We start from the raw sequence: 23,402 nt of genomic DNA, 5'->3' as shown, positions 1-23,402 counted from the left end.
CTATAAAAATCCCTAGAAAATCGCGTGCCAGAAATAAAAAAAAAATTTCAAATATAAAATCAGCAAAATAAAAAAAAAGAACAATATAATCAAATATTTAATTTATCAATACTTTTCCCACTTTTTTCGAAACTGATTTCGAAGGAGAAAAATGGAGAAATTGTCAACCCCGATTTGAAATCTATCCCGATTCCCGCCAAAACTGTTCAACATTTTCCCCGGCAATATTTTATCGACTGATTTCTCGAATAAACAACAATTTCAAATAATTTCATCGGGGATCAATGAAATAAAATAATCGCAATTGTGAAATATAATTTCGAAAGAGTGAAACGAGTAATTTGTCATAATTTCTGGAAAATTCTACGGGTGTATAGGGGTGATTGGTACCAGTGGTAAAAAAAATGGTTGGCGTTGCATGAGACTTTGCAACGATAAAAGTCGGCGTTTGAAGCTAGTTTGAAGGAGAGTCGGCGAGTAAAACCGTTGCCGCTGTTATTATTTTGATAAAAAACCCTCGAAGAAGACCATCACGACACTCCAAGATAGCAATCAATGATCCCTGGTAATTAGGGAGTCTGAAAAATGTTCAATTCGAAGATTTCGGTGGACCGTCACGTCCAGGAACTCTTCCGGAAGGTGACGGACGAAAAAGAGGTGAGGTTACCCCTTGAAAAATTATAAATCTCAAAATATTCCTTAAATTATGAGTCGAGCATTCCGTAATGTCTGAAAATCCTTGAATTCCCCCCACGGGCTGCATCAAATCTGTCATTTGGAGCTTCACCTTTCATTTTTTTTTAATAACAAATAGCACTTGATGCCCATGCCAACACAATTTGGCGCCTGATTCTCTTTATATAAATGTCGGCCCATGTGGAGCTAGAAATGGCCAACCGAAGGATTTTTTTATCGTTAATTTTTCATTGAGTTCCTGGAGTTCTGGGGAATTGAGGGACAGGTTTGTTATGGGTTTTTGTAATAAAATTGACTGGCGTTGGCACTTAATCCATGACCCAACAAGGTCATCATCCTTCTGCTCTGTTTTCGCTGTTGTTTTGTTTTTATTTCTCTATCGTTGGAGAATAATTGTGTTGCGATGCGTTGAAAAAGTGGCTAAACTACTGAAATTTGTACGCCTTCTCTTTTTTTTTTCTACTACTCTCAAGTATTCCATATAATTCAAGTACTATTATTTTTCATTCGTGAAAATCCGGGTTTCGAAATCTAGATTATTCTTCTATTAAAATTAATTAACTATTAAAAAATTAATTTTATCTAACTTTGTAATTTTTTGAAATTAAATCGACGAAAATTCACACGTACACATTATATTTTGCAATTAATTGACAAATAATTTCTGGAATTTTCGAATTGACAGATTTATAATAATTTCTATATTATATTAGTGTGAATAATAAATAAATATAGTTACTGACGATTAAATATTTTCCATTCCAGCGAAATCTTCGATGCTACAACATAGCAAAACTATATTATCAAGTTGGAGACTACGAATCAGCCAGAAGATATGTCTCCAGTTACCTAGAGGTGAAGAGTGAGTCAAGTGGAGCTCACAAACTGCTGGGTCAGATCTACCAAGCTCAGGGCCAGAAGGAGGCAGCCCTCGCTCAATTTAAACAGTCGCTTGAGCTGGAGTCTCGTCAGGACGATCTTGTCCTAAAGGTATGTGAATTATTAGCAGACATGGAGATCGGTCTGGACGTGAACAGGATAAAATACTGGGTAGACAGGGCGAGTGAGAAATTCGCCCACAACCCAGTGGTTTTCCAACTCAAAGAGAAGATGCTGATGGCAGACCGTCCCAATGGTACAGACGATGACCTCGAATCCCTGATAGCCTCGGAACTATCAGCACGGCCATCGGACGTGAATCTGCGAGTGAAATTGTTGCAGCATTATCTTTCGAAAAATCGGCTGGACGATGCTTACAGGCACGCCCTGGAGGTAGAATCCACCCACGTCCACCGAGACAGTTTCATTTGGTACGAGACCCTCTGCACAGTGTTCACTCGTTTCAAGGAGCAACGACAGCCAAAATCTTCCTTCTGGATCCCCTACATCTCATCGTTGGAGCGTTATGCAGCCCTAGCCCTTAGAGAGCACGGGCCAACTGTGAAGACAATCCAGGAGGCTGCCACAGCAGTCTTCAACATGGATCAGGCCCTTACCCTTGCCAAACTTCAGAACTTCCAGACGAGTGCCTCCTTCATCGACCAGATGTTCACCCACATGTTTGGACAGTTGAATTATCACCTGGCATGCCTCCTCATTCGCAGGACAAAGCGAGAACAGGGCAGCTGGAATGAAACGGGTCGCCTGTGCAGTCCCCTGTTGCTGACCTCGATCCACTCGCCTCCTCTGGATCCCACGGGACCCTCCATAATCTCCCTGAAGGAGTCCAGCAAGTCCCTTGCAATAATCTGGCATCGGGAGGGCGGCTATCGAGTCTCCCAAGCCTCCCACGTCCTCCAGGACTACTCCAGAGAGGATTCCAAGCATCTCCTGGAAAAAGTCGACAAGTTCTGCATTGGCGCCTGGAGGGAACGCATCTATCAACGTATCTTCACCTCCAAATCCCACATCGCCATGATGTCTACGTCGTATTTTGCCAATAACAACTCCTCATCGCCCCCCTTGAGGCTCCTACCCTCGTCAGATGTCAGAAAATGGGATGAAGTGTCTGAAGGGGTGAATCCCTCCTCCTTGCATCATCACGTGTGGCTGGGGCTCGCGAACAAGCCACACTCACGTCGAAATACTGAGCCAACCGTACCCTATCCCAATCAAACCTGTCACATCTTCCCAGATCTTCAATTGTCAGCTTATAATCTTAGCCAGGCAGCTCCAGACAGTCTGGGGCGTCTTGATATTGATGCCTTCCTCAATGCCACTATCCTTTGCTCGTCGATAATCGTACAGGAGCAGCAGAAGAGTGGATTTCTCAACAGAGATCGTATGCCAACATTACCAGCAGACACAACCAATTTGTTGTGCACTGGTAATCAGGAGAAGTGGTGGACCTCAGCTTACAGGATGTATAAAAAGGTTGACAGTGCAACTGGAGATCTCATGGAGCTTCGTCAGGAGATTCAGAGGGGTTTGGAGGTGATCAGGTGCATTGGAAATCATGGACTACACGTCAACATTATCATTCATCTGGCAAGAATGTTTCATCATCGAGGAAAGGAGCTACAGACCAAGGACAAGTCCCATCCTGATATTCCAATGCTTGAGGCCAGGTGTGAACTGTACTGGGAGACAGCAGTGCCCCTCGTCGAGCGACTCATTAATAACCAGACGATAAGATCGACTAGTTCGAAGATATTCGATTACCAGGGGAAGGAGATGAGTAATCTGGAGTTGAGTAATGCTCTTGAGGAAGGAAGGCTAGTACTGGCGAGGAGACTGCTACGAGGAAAGCAGCATGAACAAGCAATTGATGCACTGCAGAGTCTCAAGTGTCCAGAGGCATCTTATTTACAGGCTGAAATCTACAAGACACTTGCTGATGAGGTCATTGGGTCTTTACCCCAGGAGAGCTTGACCTCAGCCATTAGATGCCAGCACGTGGTGCTCTTGGCAAAAGCCAGAGACTGCTACTACCTCACTCTCGATAGACTGAGATCCCCAGGTGTCAATCCCCATCATCCCCTCAATTCAGAGCTTGGGAGTAAGATATCGAGTATTGAGAATGATCTCAAGAGGATCGATCCAGATCTTCATAGAAATGAATTAAATAGAAACGATTGTGATCAGCTGTCAGAGGACAGTTACTCATCAGCTCAGAGTGGTGCTGATCAGCCCATCATCAATTCACTGAGCCATGGGGTAACCATCAACACACCCCAGAGGCAAAGCCACAGGACTCCTAAGCAGTCCAGTACACCGAGACATCACGACATCCTCGAGCACTCTCGCAGCAGAATTCAGATGGAGGCACGTCCCAGTCCTGAGAGACTCGATGCACAGATCAGGCAGCTTGTCTACGCCAAGGATCACGTGTCTCAGACAATTATCGAGCAGAATAAGTCACTACTGGAGACTGTCAAGAGTCTAGTGGACTCAAATAAACTCCTCAAGGAGATGGTCGAGGACCTGAAGAAAGACTTCGCGGATTTTCGTAAGGAGAGCCAGAACAGTAATCAAAAACGCACCAATAGATCGACAAACGTCGAGGATGATTATTACCCTATTGAGGACGACTACTCAGAGATGAATTATACCCAGCCTGTGGGAGGCCTTCCAGCAACTGGTCCAGTCCCTCCAATGACTCCTCATCAGATCCCAGGGAATCTTTTTGCTAATCAGAGGCATTACTCACCATTGGTGTACCCTACCCCGGGATTACCAGGATATTATCAAGGGGGATTGCCATTCAATGACCAGAGCCATCACATCCCAAGTCTCTATCCACCTAGTGTCTATCCAATGGGTTCGTATCCTCGACCTCCAGTCGATCAAAGTCTTGGGATGCAGCCTGGAATGTTCCAGCAGGGACTCTTCCCCAACAGACTCATGGATATTGTCTCACCTCAGACTGTTCAAGGGACACCTCTCACCATGCAGATGCAGAGTCTGGATTTATCGAGGGGTGAGCCAGTCCAACCTGTCCAGCCAGCTCAACCAATTCCATCAATCCAGTCTGTACAATCTGTACAACCTGTTCAGCCAATCCAACCAATCCAGCCAAACCAGCCAATCCAGCCAATCCAGTCAATCCAGCCAAACCAGCCAATCCAGCCAATGCAATCAGTCCAGCCATCACAGACCCCTCTGTTCCCTGTAATAAAGGACGCACCAGTGAACAAAGCACCACCAACGAATGTCGTAATAACGACATCAGACACGCTTCCCACGACTGTCCCATCAGTTCAGCCAATTTTGAGCGTAAATATTCCCCCACAGCACAGAAATGTTGGCAACTCTGGCACTACCAGCATCACAACTCTCTCCAGTGGATCCCATCAATCTATCAATGCACCCCACAACTACCAGATCTCGATGCCATCACACGCCAACATTCCAACGACTGTCAATCTTCCACCCCTGGCAGCATCAGTCACCAATACCATAGCAGCTGTTTGCATGCAGGAGAAGTCCAAGAACACCAGTATATTATCAACTGGCTCTCACAATTCGTCAATCGAGGCTGTGGAAGTTGAGCACGATCCAATACCTGATTTCCAACCAGTTATTCCCCTTCCTGCTGAGGTCAAAGTCACCACTGGTGAAGAGAATGAGGATTGTCTCTTCGTGGCACGTGCCAAATTATTCAGATTCGCAGACAAGGAGTGGAAGGAACGAGGTGTTGGCAATATCAAACTCCTGAAAAACAAGGAGGGAAAAGTCCGGCTGCTGATGAGGCGGGATCAGGTGCTCAAGATATGTGCCAATCACATGCTGACAGTTGAGATGGAGCTCTCCCCGATGCCGAACAACGATAAAGCATGGATATGGGTGGCTAATGATTTTGCTGATGAAGAGGTCAGACTCGAGAAGCTCTGCATTAAATTTAAAACAACTGACGATGCACAGGACTTCAAGAAGAGCTTCGACGAGGCCAAGACCAGCATCGTGGCTTCTCCAGTGAAGCCACCAGCTTCAGCACCAGAAACAAGGAGCAATATTGTCAATAAAATTTCTCCAGTGGTCGTCGGAGGATTCTCCTTCACGAAGTCTCCAGTTATTCAGCAGCCAGCACCTGAGGAAGTCAAGAGCACCAAGCAGAGTGAACAGGGAACGAAACCTTCTCCATTCGCTGGTTTTTCATTCACGAATACAACAACTGGTTTCTCCTTCGGGAAGACTTCTGCTGAAGTTAAACCATCACCCTTTGTGACAAGTTCAGTGACACCTCCTCAGACTGGAGCAATGAAGCCTGTGGAGACGTCAGAAATCTCTGGCCAGATCAATGACGACAACGAGGCTCTCCTCTTCGAGAAATCAGCAGTTCTTCTACGAATCGCTGGAGAGGGCCAGTGGAAAGAGCGAGGAACAGGTTCAGTGCAGCTCCTCGTGGACCCCAAGACTGGGAGACTGAGAATTCTCATGAGAAAGTTTGACAACTCTAAAGTCTGTTGTAATCAATCAATCTCATCTAATCTCTGTTTCAACGTCATGACAGGGAGTCCAAGCACAATAGTCTGGACCTCCCAGGAGACTTCCAAGACAGGAAAGATTGAGAACTACGCTCTGTCCTTTCCAGAGGCCAACGACACGTCTCGTTTCAAGGAGATCATCATCAGTGCGCAGAAGGTGATGGCAGGCAACAGGATTCCATTGGAAAACATCTCCAGGGTCGATAAAATCGTGAGGATTAGTCTGAAAGGAAAATCCCAGCCATTCCAGTCATCAAAAGCATCCCAACCGTCTTTATCAGAGATGTTTAAACCTGCTGCTGGCTCCTGGGAATGCACCTCCTGCTACACGAGGAACAACTCAAATGCTCAAACCTGCATCGCCTGTGCCGCCCCATCAGGAAAATCGGAGAAAGCCGTGCCCTCGTCAGTGCCACTGTCCGAATTATTTAAGCCAGCCCCAGACTCCTGGGAGTGCCAGAGCTGCTACACGAGGAATACAAAGTCGAATCAGTACTGCGTAGCCTGTGATGCTCCCAACGATCCATCATTGCCACCAAAACCTCAGACAGGTGGCTTTGGATTGGCCCCCAGTGGTGGGGCACAAAAATTCTCATTCGGGGTGCCATCAGTGAAGGACAAGAAGGAAACAAACGTCACATCCCCAGCTGCTGGGTTCCAGTTTGGGGCAGGTTATGGTTTCAATTTCGGAATATCAAAGAGCGATAACGCGATACCTGATGCCAAGACATTCCCACCGTTTCAGCCGAATCCCCAGGAATGTGCCTTCCCTGCTCAGAGCATCGAGGTAACTCCACCCAAAGGATCATTTGCTTTTGGATCCCCTGGCAAATCGTTTGACTTCCAATTCCCAGGAAAATCACCTGTCAAGTCACCAGGGACTGATGTCAGTGAGGACGAGGTCCCAGAGAGTGAAGACGTATACTTTGCACCGGTTATTCCACTTCCTGAGAAGATCGACGTGAAAACTGGGGAGGAGAACGAGGAGATTTTGTACACACATCGTGCTAAATTATTCCGATTCGATGGCAATTCGAAGGAGTGGAAGGAGCGAGGACTGGGAGAGATCAAACTCCTCAAGCACAATGATACGAATAAATTGAGACTCGTGATGAGACGAGAGCAGACACTCAAGTTGTGTCTGAATCACCTGGTACCGGCTGATATGGAGCTGACAGCCAAGGACGATAAAACTTGGATATGGAATGCTGCTGATTACAGTGATAATGAGATCGAGTATGTCCAGCTGGCCTGCAGATTCAAGACTCCAGATATTGCTGAGCAATTTAAAATTGCTGTGGAGGAAGCCATTGCCTGTGATGCTGGATCCAAAGAGGAGATTCAGAGGACCTCCAAGTCGTCCAGTGTTGGCTCAGAACAGGATATCCAGGTGGTTTACGAGCTCAAGGTAACTGATGAGGAGAAGGACGCAGCTCTCAAGCTCAAGTTGCCAGAGAATTTCTACGCTTATAAACAAAAGGAGGACTGTCCTGGCTGTCTGGGATGCCAAGAGCCCGATATACCCCTCTTCGAGGGACAGAAACCAGAGGCATCGAGTGAAGAGAGTGTTAAAATTGCCCCAGCAACTTCAGTATTTATTCTTCCTCCACCAAAATTCACTCCACCCCAGGTGCGACCCACGACAACACCGATGGTCTTTGGTGGTGAAGGTCAGGTGTCCTTGTTTAACTCCTCTGCACCCACAGACTTAGGGGATGAGGAGAATAAAGGAGAGAAAAAGCCTGAGGAGTTTGTTGTTGATCAGAAGGCTGAGCAAGAATCCATGAAAACCTTGGGGAACGTCAGTATCTGTAGTCCAGACCCAAAGACTCAGATAAACTTTGGTAAACCTGTGTTTGGGGGTCAGTCCTTGATATTTGGCCAGTCAATATCGTCGAAGAGTATTTTTGGTGGGTATGAAACGCCCAAAACCACTGGATTCACCAGCAGCTTAGGTACATTTGGAAAGCCTGAAGCACCACAGAATCTATTTGGAGGTATTGCCAAGGAATCACCACCTTCATTCAGTGCTCTCGCTGAATCTAACTCCATTTTTGCGGCCAATACATCACCAGCTACCAATAACACCGGGAAAGTCTTCGATAATCCCTTCGGCTCGAAGGTTTCGTTCGACAGTCTTGTAAACTCCAACGCTGCCTCTCCCCCAACGAATATCTTTGGGACACCAAGACTTGGGGAAATACCACCGAAAAATGAGGAGAATATCAGCTTTCTGAAGACGGACAATTCTGTGACGTTTGAAGCGCTTGCAGGCACTACCACTGATAATGCCTTCAAGAAGGATCCAAATTTCTCCTTCGCTGGAGTTGGGCAATCGGTGTTTGGAAGTAAAACTTTGAACTCCAGTGGAGCTGCTGGCAGTGCTACCAGCAGTATCTCCAGTGTGGAGCAGAAGAAGAAGTCTGAGGAGGAGGACGAGGAACAGACTGGGTGTGATGGACAGGAGTACGATCCCCATTATGAGCCAATAATTCCTCTTCCTGATGCCATAGAGGTGAGAACTGGTGAGGAGGAGGAGGAGAAGGTGTTTGGGCACAGGGCAAAGCTGTACAGGTACGAACCAGAGACCAAGGAGTGGAAGGAAAGGGGAATTGGTGAGATGAAAGTGCTTCATCATGCTGGGCATGGAACCTACCGACTTCTCCTCAGGAGGGAACTGGTGCACAAAGTTGTCTGCAATATACTGATAACTCAAGATTTGGAGATGAGAGTATTGCATTCATCGACTCGTGCCTGGATGTGGGCTGGCATGAATTTTGCTGAGGAGTCACCTACTGTGGAGGAGCTTGCTGTTAAATTCAAGAATCAAGAGCTCGCTGAACAGTTCAAGGAGGCAGTAGAGAGGGCTAAGGAGGACATCAGAACTAGAGGGGCTCATCCACAGGTTGAGGAGGAAGAGGAGGGAGAGGATGACGAGGAGATTCACTCGTTGATGTATGAGAATGAGGCGACTCTGTTATACTTGGGGGAGGATAACTCTGGCTGGAAGAGCATTGGATCTGGACAGGTCAGGATGATTTATGATTCTGATATCTTTGGAGCGAGGATTATCTTCGAGACTATGCCTGGACAAGTGGTCTGCAGTACTCTCATCAGCATGGAGACTGAGGTTGAGGTACAGGGGGACAGCTGCACATGGACTGCCATTGATGATGTATTCGAGCCACCCACCAGCAGATCTTACAGACTCAAGTTCGCCAGCGAGGACGAGGTTCAGGACTTCTTGGTGAACTTCAGGGATGGACAGGAGTGCGCCAGGCAGGCTGGCATCAGTGAATTAACGTACTACGAGGAGAACCAGGAGAATGATGAGGAGGAGTGAGTGTGTAGATCACTCTTAGCAACTTATTCGAGGATTCATCAGGAATTTTTAGGTCCAGAATTGAAGAAGAATTTATTTTTATTGATTTTGTATTTTCAATTGACGTCAGATTATTTATTCGGTAATTCGTCGGCGGATTGCAAGCCGAATATTTGAAAATAATACGAAGAATTGAGATTTGGAAACCTAGGTGAATATTTAGGAGATGTAACAGATGAAATAAAGAATTATGAGTCAGTGAAATTGTGAGGAGTCATTTATGTTATTTCTTTTATTCTGAAATTTGCTGCACACTGAACAATTGAAAAACACGCGGTTCTCGTAGATTCCTAAATTTTCATTCACAATTTGCATCTTCTTCTGAGGGTTCTCAGAATATTTTCCCAACATGGCATCAGCTTCTGCACATAATAGACCGAAATTAAGCTGTTTAAACAGAGGTAATTCCTTGTGATCATTACAGCAAATTAATCAATCGAGGAAAATTGTTTTCAATTTGTTCTCCACGAAAAAAAAAGGTCCAGGGCCTGTGTATGGACTCCCCCCTCTCGTTGGCTATGAAAAACACGACCCATCGAAGTATAGAAATCCAGCTTACACTCTAAGAAAACGTCTGGCGAGTTTTGATCAAACCGTGGGCCCAGGGCCCACCTATGATATTGCCAAAATGACGCGGAGAGGCCCAGAGAGACCCCCAGCATTCACCATTGCTGGCAGACAGAAGACAAAAGGTGAAGAACTAAATTAGTATCAATTATCTGCTTTTGAGAAATATCTCCGTATGTAAAAGACTCAGAGAATTTTTCGCTGATACTTTTTTGTAGCTCTCAGTTTACTCTACAAAACAAGACTGAACGAAAATTTCGATATCTCCTCTAGACTCAAAGATATTCCTCAAAAACTCGGTATACCATTATTTCTAATCTCAAATACGTGATATTTCTGGGCAATTTCAGACTTAGGTATTAGATTTAGGAAAAAATATCAAAAGATTTTTTCAGTCTAGTATTTAATCAGCTTCAAAAAAGTCACCTAATATTTTCTTGTGAAGCCCATAGTTTTCGAAATAAATGGATAATTAGGAAATGTTCGTTAGTGAAAAATCGTTACCTGTGGGGTTTCAGATTTTAACGTTGGTCCCGGACCCTGCGGATACCGACCAGAGGGCTGTCCCCCCATGAATCATATCCCGAGACCCCCAGCCTATTCCCTGAAAGCGAGATATGTGGTTGATTGGAGATCGCATGTGCCTGCCCCAAACAGCTACATGGTCCCCTCTTGTCTGGGCCCTAGAATACCAGATAAAAGGGCCCTCGGGGCTTTCACAATGTAATTATCATTTTCACTGAAGATTGAGAGTTTAAAGACGACACTGAATCCCTGGTAATTCCTTTCAGAACTGGACTCCACGGACTGAAAGCGAAATCCCTGGGACCGGGCCCTGCGGCTTATATTTTCAACACAAATACAGTGAAACGAAAATATCCTGCATTTTCCATCAAATTCCGGACGACAAGCAACTTGCGGACAATTGGCCCAGGTCCTGTACATTATCCCACGTACAACACGAGAAGAAATGCTCCGAAATTTTCTTTTGGTGTAAAACACAGCGAGTGCTCACCACCTCCAATTACCCCAATGGATGATGAGTGATTCTTCAATTTTTGTACTTTATTATACAATAACTAAATAAAAATTATCGATCAATTATTGATTACTGATGGAGTGAAATAATTAATCGAATGGCTTCATTAATTGATTTCATAATTAATGGATTAATTTGAGAGAAACTGAAATTCCGAAATATTTTGTTTTGCCAAAATAATAACAACAATTTTAATAATTCCTAGATTAGGACATCTATTATTGGATATGCTCAGTCAATTATTTCAATCGTATTATTGATTGATTAATTAGTTGTTTATTAAGCAATTAATATTGATGAATTTATTAATTAGGATTTTTTAAATGGGAATTATAAATTGAAATTCTTTTTTTGCTATAAATTTTTTAATATCCAGTTTACTTTAAATTTAATTAGTGATGTAATTACTGGTCAATTTCGAGCAGTTGCTATAATGTTTTAATCTGTATTAAATTACGCAGAATAATTAAGATATAGTCATGAATTTATATTTCACCGCTAAATACTTAGAATCTTATCACTCATCACTTGTACTTTGACTGTTGTGACATCATTAGTCCGTATTTTTTACAGCTTTTATTTTCCATTCATATGAATTATTTGTTAATCTCATCAATATTAACAATCCAACAGTAGACAAATTGTAAATTTTCAATTTATCATCGGAACTATAAAGAAGAATCTTCATAAAAATCTCATTTCACTCCTTTGAAAAAATTTCATTTTTTGAGTGCGACACAAAAAGCAGAGAAATTCAAATTTAATTCCTCGTAATTTATTCTATTTAACAGTAATTAAAGGTTAAATTATTCCCTTGGTTTTCAATGATTACAAAAAAATATTAGACTTTCTGCCCGTGAAATATTGCCCATTGGAGTAAATGGAATGGAACCGTTAATAATCCGTTGACCCATTTTGCAATTGCAAAATGCTCGCACTCTGATAAAGAGAAACTTAATGCCCCTCTCCATGGAATGTTGTAAGATATTAGAATAGCCTCGCAACATCGCCTCATTCGTCTCTACAATGTTCAGCACTCAACATGTCGTGAATTAGTACGTAATTGCAATCAGCTTAAAAAATTGAAAAAAGAAAAACAGTTCATTTGCTCGGAGTTAGGTGCTCCAGTGGATGAACATCTCCCAAACTCCTGTTTGTTTATTTATTTGACAATTTGCAACTGAAAATGTCTGGTGGCGTGTTACTAAGCAAGGATCTACCTGACATTGAAGTGAGTGAATTTTATCTCAGCAAATATAATATCTATAATCTCATGCAATCATATCTGGAATTATCGCGAATAATGATTGCTCTACTAATTTTTGAAATGCCTTATGAATTTATTCTTTATTATTTTGAGAAAATTTAATTTAATTACCTCCAGAATTTGCTACGTCTCAATCCCAAAGTGAAACATTACACGAATTTAATACCTTCGGTGGAGACTAAGCGGAATAAACATCACTGGAAACGCAATATCGAAGAAAAATGTAATGTAAGTATTTTTTCAAGAAAAGATTCATTTTTAAGTTGACACTAATTCTTTTATAATGGATAAACTAATTATATGTGGATTGAGAGTCGATGGAAAATCGAGAGTATTAAAGATGTTCGACACCCTATAGGCAAAATTCGCATTTTTTAGATTTTTTACGAATTATCGATGGAATTTTTTTTTTCATTATTCAATTAGTCAATTATTCAATGAAGTTTTGTGGTGACGCAATCATTTTTATGCATTTTCTCATTACAGTTTTACGATCGTTTTTAAAAATGTGGAAAAAGCGCAAAATATTCCCACCACTTTGAGACTTGGTGAATCATTAAACAATGAAAAAATCCAAAAACGTTACATTTTTTAATGTTAATCCCATAATAAGTGTGCAAGAAAAATGAAAAAACTATAATTTTAACTATATATGGGTGTAGAAATTGAAATCATTTTCAAATCGCTAATAATATAATAACTAAAATAACGATTAAACATTATTATTATTAAAGTAATTCAATGTCTGTTAAAAGACCTTGGAGACTCATTACCATTATTATAAAAACAAATTTATAATTGACACTTCAGTCGCGAAATTGGAATAATTTTTATTGGATTATGGAGATCGAAATAAATAAACACTTGGGGAATTTTGAGACTGAGAATTATTATTGAAAATTATAAGACTCTAGACAGTTAAGAGGTACTTGACTGAACGAAGACTTACAACGAAACTAACTTAACATTACTAGTAAGGCCCACGTTAAACTCCTCTCTAGAGGGCAATATAATTTCTCCTTCCACCCTCAACCCTTGGATTTTTCTCTTTCTTGACCCTCTCTGGTCGCCGTATGTATTTTGGGAAAAAACCGCAATGAGAAAGTCCTTCCGGGCCTTCCCCCTTTTTTTCATAACTTAATGTTGTTGTCGCGCGACAGTCTCTGTAAAAAGTTTATCCGCTGTAAAACTTGATTGATTGCATTGTGCATGGATAGCTAAAGCATAACTATATATTTTCCATATTAACTATTTTCAATTATATAAATTTATGAATTTCCGATAATTATATTCCGTAAACCAAACGGTCAAACGATTTGATTTTTTTTTCTGTATTTCCTCCCACGATGTATATTCCACGTTTTTTTTTATTTCTGAAACTGTCGAGCCGTTGATTTTAAAAAAATTCTAATCGGCAAAACTCCATTTAAACACGTGTTAAATCACTCGAATTTCAAAAATTTATATCTCAAGTTCAAAACGGTCAATTGCAAACGGAAAAGGCTCATTTTGTTGCTAATTTTTCAAACTATTCACCATAAAATTTTTAACGAAAACTGTCGAAAAAAAATTCTACGCGACAACAACCTTAAAGGAAAGGTCCCACAGCAACAAAGAAATAAATATTTCCTAAATCCGGAAATCTAAAAACTCCAGAAAAGTGAATTTTGAACTCGAGGGAAAACCCCGAAATCGAACAATTTTCAAATCAGTAATAACAATAACTTTTTTAAAAATACCGATAGCAAATTATAGAAATAGTAATAATAGAAAGAGACATTACTAAACAGTTCTAATTAACAATTAGGAGAGGGGAGGGTAAAATGGACCGTGTAGGTATAATGGAACATCCCTTTTTTTATATTTTTCAAGTTTTTTATAATTGAGTAATCGATGGGTTGATGAGTGTTTAAATTTCATATTTAATTAATTAACATGGAGTTTTTATTCTGTATACCAAATTCAATTGATTAATACTTAAACAATATGTTGTTGTCAATTTTCGCTGTGATTTCGACGTAACTCAGGCCATTGTCATCTAGTCTTAAGAGTAATCTTAAGAACCAGATTATTAATTTATCAAATTAGTGCATTTTATTTTATTACAAAGGGACTAAAGGGGGGGGGGGGCAAAATGTAACAATCCGTTAGGGTATATATAGACATTAGGACAATATTTAAACAATGATAAAGATCTGATTTGTGATTAACGTTAAACACTATTTGCACGAAACAGAAATTAATTGTTTTTTTTATAGTCTCGACGAGTTAATTCGGGAGTATTGGAAAAAAAAATCGTGAGAGGTAGAGAAGGCCATTTTACCCATCTTCCCTCTAAAATTTTCGTTTTGTTGACGCGTTGCACAAATTTGGGTTGACGCTTTTAAGGGTCCATTTTATCCTCCTCTCTCCTACAATTTCTCACTGTTTAATCTCAATTTCCCAATAAAGATGACGATGAAAAAAAATACAATTACCAAAAGAAAACAATATAATTACCAATCGAATTGTCTGGAATCGATTCGAAAAATCGATTCCCATTCCCGAGTTATCACTAGAATTTCAATCATTCAGACGTGCACCCTGACGAACAACTTCGAGGACATAAAACACACGACCTTGAGTGAACGAGGTGCCCTGAAGGAATCGGCGCGATGTTTGAAATGTGCGGACGCGCCGTGCCAGAAGGGCTGTCCAACTCAAATCGACATAAAATCCTTCATAACATCGATATCAAACAAGAACTACTATGGAGCAGCTCGAGAGATTCTATCGGACAATCCCCTGGGCTTGACTTGCGGCATGGTGTGTCCAACAAGCGATTTGTGCGTCGGTGGTTGCAACCTGGCAGCGACGGAGGAGGGGCCGATCAACATCGGGGGTCTGCAGCACTTCGCCGTCGACATCTTCAAGAAGATGAGGATCAAGCAGACGAGAATACCAGGACAGTCAGTGAAGCACGCCACCACGAGGATCGCCCTGATGGGGTGCGGTCCGGCGTCTCTGTCCTGCGCGACCTTCCTGGGACGGCTCGGTTATAAGAGCATAAAGATCTACGAGAGGGAGAGCTTTCCAGGTGGTCTAAGTTCCTCAGAGATTCCGCAGTACCGTCTACCCTACGACGCCGTCAACTTCGAGATTGACCTAGTGAAGGACCTGGGGGTGGAGATCGAGTACGGAAGGTCCCTCTCGACGTGTGATCTTACCGTCGACACGCTCAGGGCCTCTTACGACATCGTCTTCCTGGGGATTGGACTGCCGCAGGCCAAAGTCATTCCCATCTTCTCCGGTCTCACCGAGGCATCCGGTTTCTTCACCTCTAAGGGCTTTCTCCCTCGTGTCTCCAAGGGCAGCAAGCCAGGAATGTGCGCCTGCAAGTGTTCTCTGCCTTCACTTCATGGTAATGTCATCGTACTGGGAGCCGGGGACACCGCCTTCGACTGCGCCACGTCGGCCCTTCGCTGCGGCGCAAAACGTGTATTCGTCGTCTTCAGGAAGGGCTTCACGAATGTCCGAGCGGTTCCAGAGGAGATGGATCTCGCACGCGAGGAGAAATGTGAGTTCATACCCTTCCAGTCCCCGCAGCAGGTGATTCTGCATCCGATGACGGGAAAAATCGTCGCCGTGGAGTTCGCCAGGACGGAACAGACGGAGTCCGGCGAGTGGATCGAAGATCTCGATCAAGTGACAAGACTCAAGGCGGATTTCGTTATCTCTGCGTTCGGTTCTGGGCTTTCAGACGAGGAAGTCATCTCCGCGATGGCCCCGTTAAGGCTGAATAAGTGGGGCCTCCCGGAGGTCAATGTCATCACTATGGAGACCTCTGAGCCCGGGGTATTCTGCGGTGGAGACCTCGCTGGAATCGCACAAACAACTGTGGAATCTGTGAATGACGGAAAAGTCGCTGCCTGGAGCATTCACAGGTACATCCAGGAGTCTCACAACGAGAGCGTCCCCGAGACACCTTCCCTTCCAAAATTCCACACGGAGATTGATGATGTCGATCTTAGCGTCCAAGTCGGCGGTTTACGCTTTGAAAATCCCTTCGGCCTGGCGTCAGCACCACCTGCCACCACCAGCGCCATGATCCGACGGGCCTTCGACGCCGGCTGGGGCTTCGTCGTCACGAAAACCTTCAGCCTCGACAAGGACCTGGTGACCAACATCTCCCCTAGAATCGTCAAAGGAACAACCTCGCGTCACCACTACGGACCGGAACAAAGCAGCTTTCTAAATATCGAATTGATATCGGAAAAAACGGCCGCCTACTGGTGCCGCAGTGTGACAGAACTAAAACGGGACTTCCCCGATAAAATCATCATAGCGAGCATCATGTGCTCGTATAACGAATCTGATTGGACGGATCTATCGAGACTTGCAGAGGGCGCTGGAGCTGACGGCCTTGAACTCAATCTGTCGTGTCCCCACGGCATGGGTGAGTCCGGGATGGGCCTGGCGTGTGGTCAAGATCCCGTTCTGGTAGAGAACATCTCCAAATGGGTCCGGAGGGCCGTGAAGATTCCATTCTTCGTGAAACTCACCCCCAATATCACAGATATCACGGTGATCGCGAGGGCCGCACACGCTGCAGGTGCATCCGGGGTTTCCGCCATTAATACTGTCTCCGGGCTGATGGGCCTTCAAGGGGATGCCACCCCTTGGCCCGCCGTTGGCACGAAAAAACTCACGACTTACGGTGGAATTTCCGGGAATGCAACTAGACCGATGGCTCTGCGCGCCATTTCTGCGATTGCGCAGACACTCCCGGGATTCCCCATCTTGGGCATTGGGGGTGTGGATTCCGCGGAGGTGGCGCTGCAGTTTCTGCACTGCGGTGCGTCCGTCGTGCAGGTCGGCAGTGCTATACAGAATCAAGATTTTTCATTAATAGATGATTATTTAACCGGACTTAAGGCCCTTTTGTATCTGGAGGCGAAGGGTCTGCCAGGTTGGGACGGACAGAGTCCACCGACGATGAAGCATCAGAAGGGAAAGCCTGTTGCTCTGCAGCATGCCCTCGGCAAACATGTCCCGTACTTTGGGGAATACCAGCTCATGCGCTTGAAGGCACAAGCGGAACTTAAAGCCAAATCTGATCCATTGGCGGGTGATTCAAATCAAGATAACGACGTGGCGCGAAATTCTGGGACGCCTGAAGGGATTCCCACGATTCGGGAAGTTATTGGGAAGGGGCTGGGCCATATTGGGCCCTACAAGCGCCTGGATAATACCCAGCAGGTGGTGGCGCTAATCGATGACGACATGTGCATCAACTGCGGCAAGTGCTACATGACCTGCGCTGATTCCGGATATCAGGCCATCGAGTTCGATGCGGATACCCATATTCCTAGGGTCAACGATGACTGCACTGGCTGCACCCTCTGTCTCTCCGTCTGTCCCATCATTGATTGCATTACGTAAGTTCTCTGGATTTTTTTGTTTATTTATGGAATAATTTGTATAAAATTATTTTCTGTTGAAGAATGATCCCGAAGACGATTCCCCATATTGTGAGGCGAGGCGTGGCAACCACTAGCGAAAATGGCAATGTGCAACTGGCGTATTGATGATAATTATCAAGTTTTTCATTTTTTTTCTTATAAATTTATTGAGTCTTGTAATAAACAGCAATTTAGAAAATAAGATATCCTAGTAATTTGGGTTGTCGAACCATTGGAGACGTTTTGGCTCCGATGAGTCTAGGTCGTACACCAGACATTTCTTCTCGAATATTTGTTTGCTAAAAATTAAATCCATTGTCAATTAATGTTCATTGTAATGGAGCTAATGGCAATGGCTATGCCGACCAATGGTAGTTAACTCCTGGTGCTTTTAATTTATCGGTTAATTGCTGAGGGGGAGTCTCGTAAAAGGGAGGACTACATCTGATTAGAAGGCGAGGGTGAGGCTTTTCCTTGGTAATTGAATTTCGTACCTGTCTCTCTGGGCACATCCGATTATCGGATAATCACACGTAAAACATTGCGGCCTCAGAATATTGAAGTATGTATTCCCGATGCTACTGGATATTATGGTGTTGGCTCTTTTCAGGCACTGGAAGAATGCGTGATCACAGCCACATGCAGACCTAGAGCACAAGTGCATATCAATTTTTATAAACTTTTTATAAATTTTTTTATTATTTTTTAGATTCATTCTTCAATTCAATTACATTATCCAATTGATTTCTTTATTCTTAATTCCAGGAATTTCAGAACAAAAAGAAGACTTTGTTGTTCAATTCATAGGGACAACAAGTCGAATTATCTGTGTTAAAAAATTATTCATTTTAATTAATAATAACAATATTTATCTGTCTTTTTTATGGAAAAAAATGTATTTGACAAATGAAATGAATCAAAAATTGAAAAATAAAAAAATGTTTATATTAACATTTTTATGTGTATTAAAGAAATTTATATAAAAAATGTAAAACAACTTTTTTTTATGAAAAATAATTTTGATTATTTCTTTGTTGACGTAAAGAGGATTTTTCAACTAATCTTAATAAATAGTGGAATTGTCAAGGCTTAGGATAGTTACCTGGTGAATATTCCATTATTCCTCAAAGGCCCGTAACTATCACCGGTCGCAATAATAGTAGCACATTCATCATGACTCCTGCAGCAGGCGTCAGTAATTTCAAAAGGGCCCAAGTAACTGGAATTAGGGGCGATATCACCGGTTCCGCACCAAAGAGTACCTGGACGAAAAAAGGATCCCCACACGGAGAGAAATATTTAGTAAAAATTACGGAATTTTCAGTTCACTTACCGATTACGGAGTTGATTTGAAAAATTTAAGTGACGGTATCGTTATTGTTCACCGAAAATTACGGAACACCGCGGAAAAATTCCATGACTTTAGTTAAAAATTACGTTCCGTAAAATTTCCGACAACCACATTTCGCTCCAGAATTACGGAAAATACACGTAATTTTTATTGAATATTTCTCTCAGTGCAGAAGTGATCCGTTGAAAGAATTCCCGAGACAAAATGTCATTTTCAAAGATCTTTGAAGGATGAATGCCGAATCAATACCTGGAAAAATGGCTTGAACCTGTATTTTGAATTTGTCCAGGAGGGAGCCGAAGGTGTCCGGACCAGTGCCTCCATCGTCACCAGAAACACCTCTGAAAATTCCCCCAAATCCCTGAATGAGTCGCTCCAATCCACTGCGATAGGTCTCCACTTCCATGTCCCCAGGGATGTCTGCATCGCACTCTCCTCTCCCTTGGTGATGCTCCAGCAGCAGAACAATCACAACACACAGTGAATTTTTCCTCCAGGTGAACATTATCTGAAGATTTATTATCAAGTACTAGACCAACGAAGAAACCGAATGTAATGGATAGCCCCTGGGACTTTTATACTACTGTTGAACAATGGCATGGTCATTATTATAATTTTCATGCTTTTTTTGTTTTCCATGTTTTTCCGATGACATTATCATTGACAGTGGCATAAATTCTGATATTCCTGTGGCATTAACTCAGACAGCAATCGGATAATAATAAACATGAGTGCAAGGCGTTACAGTACTCAAGGGGTCAATTACTCTCAGGAATCAATTACTAGTTGGTAATTGCAGAGATCAGAAAATTCAAAGGATTGGAATTCGAAGAGGAATTCCATTAGTATTCTGCTGGAAATCTATCAGAATTCTAACATTTTTTTTAATTCAATTTTTCTGAGAGAATTCTGTACGTGAGAATTAATTAAAAATATTCAAGAGATTTTTAGCGTTTTTTTTATTGATTTAAATTGGGAATTAATCAATTTTTTTATTGTATTCGTATGAAATTTGTTTTAATTCTTTTTTTAATAATTGCGGCGATGATTAGCATGGAGGAAATAATGGAATCTATAGACACATGAAAAATAATTATTGACTTGTGTTTCAGGTGGAAAAATTGAGTGAAAAATAACAAAGTGATAACGTGAACATCTCCGTCAGGGGCTTTCCCCCAGACATTGACAATGTCAGGAGTAATTTGTCAGATAATTTCCTCATATTTATTCATCCGTGCCAGACACAATTTACATCCTTCGTTATTTATTCATTTATTACAACAAAATCATAATAATTATGAATTCTGAATGCAAAATTGAAATTTGGTGATAACGGATAATTCGGTGTTTATTTTCTCAGGGATATTTATCAGTTTTTCCATAATTCCAGGGATTATTATATTTTGCCTGTCGGTTATTGAGGTGCCGTTGTACTTGTTAGTACAGTAAAGAAGGAATACGATAATCGAAGGATCTGAAATCAGACATTATGACATTTTCTTCTACTTCAATTGGAATAGCGAGAGAAACTCCTTCGCCATTAATAAAAAATCAATGTTCAATTTTTAATTAAATTAATTAATTGCCGAATTCAATTAAGGCCCGGATGGACTGTCTGGAAAACATAATTTACTCCAAAATTGGGACTTTTAATTACTCCGTCAATTAATCGTTTTTTCCGATAATTTTTAGCTAGCGGCCTAGTTGTTGACAACCGCTAGAACGGTGGCTAACAATTATTGAATAAAACGATTAATTGACGGAGTAATTAGAAGTCCCAATTTTGGAGTAAATTATCTTTTCCAGGCAGTCCATCCGGGCCTTAACTAACTCACTGCCTCGTGGGATTAATTAGTTGGAATTGATAATTATGAGATTAATGATGAATCAATGATAAATTATTATTGTTATTAATGATCAATTGTTGGGGATTATCTAATTATATTATCTAGGTATCGGATAGCGACCAAAAATGTTGTGCACATGGGCAAAGGCGTCTGTAATAAATAAATTTTAACATTAGCATCAGGAATTTCTCTCCAGGATTTTCAGGTAGAAATTGCACTGACGCCTACGAATGTCTGCAATGACAGCTTCATGATGGGTCCAGCTGTGAAAATAATTGGTTTATGGGACCGCGTGATGAGTATTCTCAGGTCGTTGTTCAATTTTTTATTGAATTTCCACCAGTTGCTGGCGAAAGCCGTTGATGATAAACTCTGGCTCTTTAAAAGAGTGAAAAATTAATTAGGGTAATGATTTTGGTTTATGGATTTCATTTGTCGTTGGCACCTGGAGAGTGAGTTCGTTGCCATGCCAGCAGTAGATGAATATCTGGTACGTCATGCAGCACATGTACGTCATCATGCCGAGAGTCTCCACGGGAACAAAGACCGTCATCTACGAGACATGACACCCAGAGTAAAATTCGTGGGGGGAAGTTCATTGGATTACCTGAGTTACGTGAAAAGCAGTGAGACATATGATGATGCAGTTGACGAGAAGCTGCGCCAGGATGACATTTCCAAAAATATTCCTCACTTCCTCGATGAACCTGATTCATTATTAATCATTTATTAACTTTTCATTAATTATTTAAGATTGATCTTCAATTGCTGAATTACCCCATTACATCAACACTGTGCTGAATACATCTATGCAACTCTTCCCTGAGTTTCATCTCCCCAGATTCCCTGGAGCCGGTCTTCACATCTAACTCCAGAAGATTCCTCTTGACAACCTCCAGCTGACAGCACGCGACATTGATCAATCCCGTGATCAAGGTGTCCATGGAGATGTTGTGGAAGCACCCGAGGATAACGGCGAGACTCTGATGGGCGCAAGTGAGTTGGAAAGCTGGTGTTGCTTTGGTGTCATATGGATACCACGCCTCCATGGGTAATCTCCTGGCATGACCCGAGATAGCATCGGCTATGGGGGTAAAACCCCAGCAGAAGACCGCCATTGTACCAAAGCTCTGGTACCTCATGTGGTGGTACATGCCCTGCCAGGCATACCACGTGAAGATCCTCTCGAATTTGTCAAAATCCTTGCAAAAATTATCACTCGTCATGGTATCCAGAAGTCTTTGGATTCGCTTCTGATTCCCTAGAATTAGAAATATCTGTTTTTTTAGGGTCAAGGTCATTATTTTAAGGATTATGGCAATTCAAGGACATCTCGTCCCGGAAAATCATACGAAACTGGAAATTTCGGTTGCACTTTTCTGTGAGAATAAATATAAAATAAATATAGTTTTCTTGAGTTTGACATTTTTTTACTTTTAAATTCAAGATCATTTCCAAGTGAATATTCATAATAAACTGTTGATTGAAATTAATTTCCAGTAGAACCTACTGAAATATGTAAAATGAATAAATTAAACAAGTGGGGAATGGTTATTATATTGCATGTATAGTTATATATATCTAGTTGTCTTTGCAAATAAATTAGCAATACGCTTATCCGAATGGTTATTTACCGTATTACCTTTTAGGCTGGTAAATAAACTTTCATTGTTATTTCATTGAATTGAATAATTCGCTAGCAGCGTTCTTCAAATGAACTTTTTCAGCTACAATTGTCTTCGTCTCCTCATTGATATACGCAGATATCGTCGAGATTTAGTAGGAAATAAAATGGGATTTCATAGAAATGAAAAAAAATATTAATGCTGTCACCTTCATCTTCGAACTCGGTCAAGAGGACATTAGAACAATTTTTTGCAGCCGGCATTTCAATGATTCAGATGATGTTTTTTGAGTTATCGTGAAAAACCGAATTTTCGAAAAAATAAAAAAAAATGAACGATTGAAATCAATTTTTGTTGATGTCGATAGATAGGACCCAATGAGACCTACATTTGAAGAAAAAAGATTCAATTAGGTAGAGATAAGGGTGAGCAATTAAAAAAAATTAATAGAAAAAAATACCATTCGGACACGGTTTAAAAACTGCATTTTCGAACTCTTTGGGTTTTACTGAGTTGATGTATGACAAGAAATGGGAAACTAAAATTTGGCCGATTACAAAGTTTCCATTTGGAAGCAATAAATTTGGTGGATTACAAAGCTTCCATTCGGAGGCAATAAATTTGGTCCATTACAAAGCTTCCATTGCGAGGCAGTAAATTTGGTGAATTACAAAGCTTCCATTCGGAAGCAAAAACTTAGATTTGGTTGATTACAAAGCTTCCATTCGGAGGCAATAAATTTGGTCCATTACAAAGCTTCC

The 23,402-nt window shown here is 41.9% G+C and overlaps 4 protein-coding genes across 4 annotated transcripts in view; 3 read left to right on the top strand and 1 right to left on the bottom strand.

The window, feature by feature from the left end:
* Nucleotides 1-340: 340 nt before the first annotated feature.
* LOC105269604 (E3 SUMO-protein ligase RanBP2) lies at nt 341-9,708 on the top strand. The gene is made up of 2 exons (XM_011309983.1): nt 341-657; nt 1,462-9,708. Exons 1-2 carry the CDS (start codon nt 586-588, stop codon nt 9,463-9,465), a joined length of 8,076 nt encoding a protein of 2,691 aa, XP_011308285.1. The 5' UTR covers nt 341-585; the 3' UTR covers nt 9,466-9,708.
* Nucleotides 9,709-9,782: 74 nt separating this feature from the next.
* On the top strand, nt 9,783-11,164 carry LOC105269603 (outer dense fiber protein 3B). Its single transcript, XM_011309982.1, has 4 exons — nt 9,783-9,905; nt 9,984-10,196; nt 10,590-10,794; nt 10,863-11,164. Exons 1-4 carry the CDS (start codon nt 9,854-9,856, stop codon nt 11,116-11,118), a joined length of 726 nt encoding a protein of 241 aa, XP_011308284.1. The 5' UTR covers nt 9,783-9,853; the 3' UTR covers nt 11,119-11,164.
* Nucleotides 11,165-12,110: 946 nt separating this feature from the next.
* On the top strand, nt 12,111-18,020 carry su(r) (dihydropyrimidine dehydrogenase su(r)). Its single transcript, XM_011309981.1, has 4 exons — nt 12,111-12,341; nt 12,495-12,605; nt 14,952-17,794; nt 17,860-18,020. The coding sequence occupies exons 1-4, from the start codon at nt 12,297-12,299 to the stop codon at nt 17,942-17,944; spliced, it is 3,084 nt and encodes a 1,027-aa protein (XP_011308283.1). The 5' UTR covers nt 12,111-12,296; the 3' UTR covers nt 17,945-18,020.
* The window catches only part of LOC105269622 (odorant receptor Or1), a 6,307-nt gene continuing 849 nt past the window's right edge, over nt 17,945-23,402 (bottom strand). Inside the window, exons 2-9 of the mRNA XM_011310020.1 lie at nt 21,794-22,293; nt 21,624-21,723; nt 21,462-21,569; nt 21,224-21,394; nt 19,419-19,698; nt 18,921-19,080; nt 18,313-18,465; nt 17,945-18,117 (exon numbers count right to left, since the gene is read on the bottom strand). Of these exons, the coding sequence (XP_011308322.1) occupies nt 18,027-18,117; nt 18,313-18,465; nt 18,921-19,080; nt 19,419-19,698; nt 21,224-21,394; nt 21,462-21,569; nt 21,624-21,723; nt 21,794-22,293 (1,563 nt within the window). The 3' untranslated portion in view covers nt 17,945-18,026. The remainder of the gene's footprint in view (nt 18,118-18,312; nt 18,466-18,920; nt 19,081-19,418; nt 19,699-21,223; nt 21,395-21,461; nt 21,570-21,623; nt 21,724-21,793; nt 22,294-23,402) is intronic.

This window comes from Fopius arisanus, unplaced genomic scaffold (assembly GCF_000806365.1).
Source record: "Fopius arisanus strain USDA-PBARC FA_bdor unplaced genomic scaffold, ASM80636v1 scaffold00071, whole genome shotgun sequence".
Classification (NCBI taxonomy): Eukaryota; Metazoa; Arthropoda; class Insecta; order Hymenoptera; family Braconidae; genus Fopius; species Fopius arisanus.
The sequence above is the reverse complement of the archived record's forward strand: the minus strand, read 5'-3'. Positions and strand labels throughout refer to the sequence as shown.

Bases quoted from the DNA above. Each gene is read 5' to 3' on its own strand.
- LOC105269604 (XM_011309983.1), top strand. From the start codon at position 586: ATGTTCAATTCGAAGATTTCGGTGGACCGTCACGTCCAGGAACTCTTC. The intron at 658-1,461 runs GTGAGGTTACCC...TTTCCATTCCAG, and splicing joins AGGTGACGGACGAAAAAGAG to CGAAATCTTCGATGCTACAA.
- LOC105269603 (XM_011309982.1), top strand. From the start codon at position 9,854: ATGGCATCAGCTTCTGCACATAATAGACCGAAATTAAGCTGTTTAAAC. The intron at 9,906-9,983 runs GTAATTCCTTGT...CGAAAAAAAAAG, and splicing joins ATTAAGCTGTTTAAACAGAG to GTCCAGGGCCTGTGTATGGA. The intron at 10,197-10,589 runs GTGAAGAACTAA...GTGGGGTTTCAG, and splicing joins TGGCAGACAGAAGACAAAAG to ATTTTAACGTTGGTCCCGGA.